This window comes from Tupaia chinensis, unplaced genomic scaffold (genome assembly GCF_000334495.1).
Source record: "Tupaia chinensis unplaced genomic scaffold, TupChi_1.0 Scaffold141399_1, whole genome shotgun sequence".
In the NCBI taxonomy this organism is placed as follows: domain Eukaryota; kingdom Metazoa; phylum Chordata; class Mammalia; order Scandentia; family Tupaiidae; genus Tupaia; species Tupaia belangeri.
The window spans coordinates 127,350-131,165 of NW_006201261.1; the positions used below are offsets into that span (position 1 = coordinate 127,350).

A 3,816-nucleotide genomic window follows, 5' to 3' on the forward strand; every position below is an offset into this window, starting at 1 on the left:
CTTCTCTGACCTGGTGGCCGAGAAGTTCATCGACGACATGGAGGATGTGCTCTGCCCGGGTGAGCCAGGGGACCCCCCCTCATCTGTTGACAAGATGTGCAGCATCCCAGGTGGGATGGAGGGAAACTTAGAGGTGGGAAGATCCGCTCATGGGCAGGTCAGCAGGGCTGCTGAGAGACAAGCTGGGACTGACCGTAACCCCTGCCTCTTTCCTTTCCTCTAGACCCTCAGATTGTGTGCCCAGACCTTCCCTGCCAAACAGGTAATGCGAGTACCCAGAGCCCCACCCCAGACTAGCAGAACAGCCTGGTCAGGGTGGAGGGCTTTGTGGAGACCTCAAGGCAGTAGCCTGTGGAGGTCTCTCCTTATCAGGATTCCCTGGAGATTTGTACCCCCGTAACCCCCGACGTGCCTAAGGAGGGGCTTGCAGAAGGGTCCTCCCATGTGTACTTCAGGGCAGGTGCCACCTGGTGCCCATGGTCTTGGTTCACAGCCAAGAAGTGTCCATGGGTCTCTCAGTCTCCCCACTGCCCAGAGGGACACACACAGACAGGACAGGCCTGCACTCGGTTGTTTGGGAGGATTTGGCTTTGGTGAATGGCATGTGCAACACCCACACAGTGTGGCCAGTCCACTTGCTTCTAACCCTGCCTAGCCTTAAGGCTGCTATCATCTCTGAGAGCTATGTCCCTGCTGTGGCTTATTTGTGGCTGGAGTTGAGCGTTTCCAGGGCTCAGGGGCAAGGAGGCACCGTCCACTCTATGGGACATCGTTGCTGACACCTCCATGGTTACTTCTGCACAGAAACTAGGGGGTGGGGACCACAGGCCCTTGGAACTGCACTGGACACTTCAGGAGCTAAATACCCCACCACTTACTGTGAGTCCCATCACCTCCAGAGCATGGAGGTGGGGACCCCAAGCTGTTTTCTCTGAGGTGAGGCTGCCGTGGAGCTGGGCTGCCGTGGAGCTGGGCGAGGGCATTTTGACAGGTCTGACCTGGACGTAGTGAGGTCTGCGATACCTGGCAGGGTCTTCCCTGGAGAGTCAGTGTTTCGTTATCCGTGTGACCTAGGTTTAGGGTCAGACACTTCATGAAGGAGGAGGCACTGGAGCTGCCTGAGGGAAGGTGCCATGTGGTATTGGGGGGTTGAGTCCCCAAGCTACTTCTGGCAGAGAACTTTCCCAAGGAAGTAGAGTTGGTGGGCAGGCTTGGTGCTTGGAGCCAGCCCTTCTCTGCCCTGAGACTCCAGCAACCCCGGCTCCCATTCCAGGTAAGCGGGCACTCCTGGTGAGTGAGCACCCTTCTGGGGGTGGCATCTGGCCACACAACACAGCTGGGCTGTGCCCTGCCCTGAGTCCTCTTGGAATGGGGCGGGGGGGAGCGGTCGCTGATTGGCCCAGCTGAGGCTGAGGTGGTTAAATCAAGGGGTCAGCCTGACCCCTCGAGGGCAGAGACCAGATGTCACTGGCCTGGCAGTGGCCCAGCACCGTCGTGGGCTCAGCATGAAAGCAGTGAGTGTCTCCCATATGATAAGTGCTCTTGTTCTTTGAAGAAGCTCCCCTCAGTGCCGAGTTTGCTAGGCATTCTATCGTGAGTGGGTGATGGGTTTGGCCAAGTGCTTTTTCTGCCTCTCTTGAGGAGATCGTGTACACTTTGTTAGTCCATCAAGATAAGGGGTTGTGGTGATTGATTTCCAAGCGCTGGATGGGCCTGTCTATCTGAATTAAATCCCATTTAGTCACAGTTCTGTGCGCACTCTTGGATTCGACCTGCTAATACTTCATGGACGGGTTTTGCACCGTATTCTTGATGCCCTTGCCTGTAGGCTTCCTGTCTGTGCTGTCTTGTCAGCCTTGCTGATGGGGCACTAGCCTCAGGGGTCTGTGTGGCTCCAGGTTATGCGAAAGTAGGCGCAGAGCAAAGGAGTCTCTGGAGTCTCTTGCCCTCCTCCACCTCCCTGAAGCCTCCAATACCCAACAGTGAAGGGGAGCCCCTCCAGAGACACCTCCTTCTCAATCTCCTTAACTACCTCATCCCTAATTAGACTCATAACACTCGGCCTTAAAGTTGTTTGAAACTTCAAAGTGAATTAGGCTTTGTGACTCTAGGAAATAACACAGTTGGGACTTGGGAATGGGCATTTGAAACAAGATGTTCTAGGTTGAACATCTCGCTGGCTCTGCCCAGCCCTAACTTTCTAGGTCAAACAGCCTGTCCATCCAGGGGCCCAGCCACCCCGGGCCTGGATCAGGCCAGGAGGTGTTCTTCATGGTGTTGCACACTAGTTACAACCCATAGAGATATTATTCAGCAGTAGCTACTGCTCAGAGTAACTTGATCTCAACTCAGACAAGGCAGAGGCAGGAGCTGGCTCACGGTTGGTGGGAAAGGCTCCAAGGGGTTGTCTCTGTACCAGCCCATCTTGGTTTGAGAATTGGCACCTACACCACGGAGAGATGGACATCTCTAGTCTTTGTAACCTGAGCAGTGGTGCAAGTTAGGGTATGGTGCCCACAGGAGTCAGACCTTGACCTCCTGCAGACCCCAAAGTGAGACAGAGAGAGAGAGCTTTCCCTGGGTGCTTGCAGTTCAGAGACATTCTCAGGTTCTCGGATGAGCTGCCCACCACCAACTGCAGCTCCCACCTACTCATGATGTCTCCTTGACTCCCTGGCCATGCACTCACCCGAGCAGGGGCCACAGGCCACCACATCAGCCACAGCCCTGAATGCCCTCTCTGGACGCTCCCTTGCAGATGGATCACGGCCTGGTGGCGAGCACCCGGTCACCTTCCTCCGCACGGAAGAGGGGCCGGACGCCACCTTCCCCAGGACCATCCCCCTGATCCAACAGTTGCTAAACACCACGGAGCTCACACAGGACCCAGCTGCCTACTCCCAGCTGGTGGCTGTGCTGGTCTACACCGCGGAGCGGGCCAAGTTCGCCACAGGGGTGGAGCGGCAGGACTGGATGCAGCTGTTCATTGACACCTTTAAGCTGGTGCACAGGGACATCGTGGGGGACCCTGAGACTGCGCTGGCACTCTGCTGACACTGTGGGCCTCCCATGCACAGATGGCTGGAGCTGCCCCCTCACTCTGCATTTTAGCTTCTTAGTGCTACCTACCACAACCAGGTGGCTTAAGATAACAGGAGTCTGCTTATGAACAGAGCCCAGAATCCAGATATGGGCGGGAGCACTCACTCCCAAGGCTCCCAGGGAGGCTCCCAGTAGACTCTGGTGTTCCTTGGCTTGTGGCTGCCTCACTTCAGTCCTGCCCCCATCCTCAGGTGGCCTCTTCTCTTTGACTCTCTCTCAATTTTAAGGCCCTTCTAAGTCCAAAAGTCCCGGTCTTTAGTTTAAACCCTCCTCCACAGTCTTCTTTGGGATCAGGCTGTGGGCATCTTCTGGAGGCATTACCCAGCCTACCACACCAACCCTGTCCAGCTGAGCTGTCATGCATCTGGGGACAAGGGTAAGAGAGGAACATGACCCCATTGCGTGGGGCATCCCCCACCCTGGCTGATCCTCAGGGACAGCCCCAGAGGTTGTGACAGCCAGCCACAGGCTTTGGGGATGTGGGCATCCGCATCCTCTCTGCCAACCTCTGGGCATTCAGAGACCCCTGGGCAACTTGAGCAGAGAACCCCAGGGACCTCCAAGTGGGGAACCCTCCCCACAGGAGATTGGCAGAGGCACTGCCCCCACAAGGCAGGCTCAGCCATAGGATGTCTCGCCAATGTCCTCGGAGCCCTCATCTAGGCTCAGGGTGCCGTCCTTGTAGTCAGGGCCTCCCCCCAGTGACACCTCCCC

General features: G+C 56.6%; 1 protein-coding gene across 3 annotated transcripts in view; it reads left to right on the plus strand.

The window, feature by feature from the left end:
* The window catches only part of COL6A2 (collagen type VI alpha 2 chain), a 42,121-nt gene that overhangs the window by 34,230 nt on the left and 4,075 nt on the right, over positions 1-3,816 (plus strand). For 2 of the 3 annotated variants that reach the window (XM_006163126.3, XM_027766194.1), the window contains exons 27-28: positions 1-59; positions 224-262. In XM_006163126.3, the coding sequence (XP_006163188.1) occupies positions 1-59; positions 224-262 (98 nt within the window). Of the gene's footprint in view, positions 60-223; positions 263-2,758; positions 3,316-3,816 lie in introns of those variants that run through there. The other variant, XM_006163127.3, reaches the window with a different exon arrangement.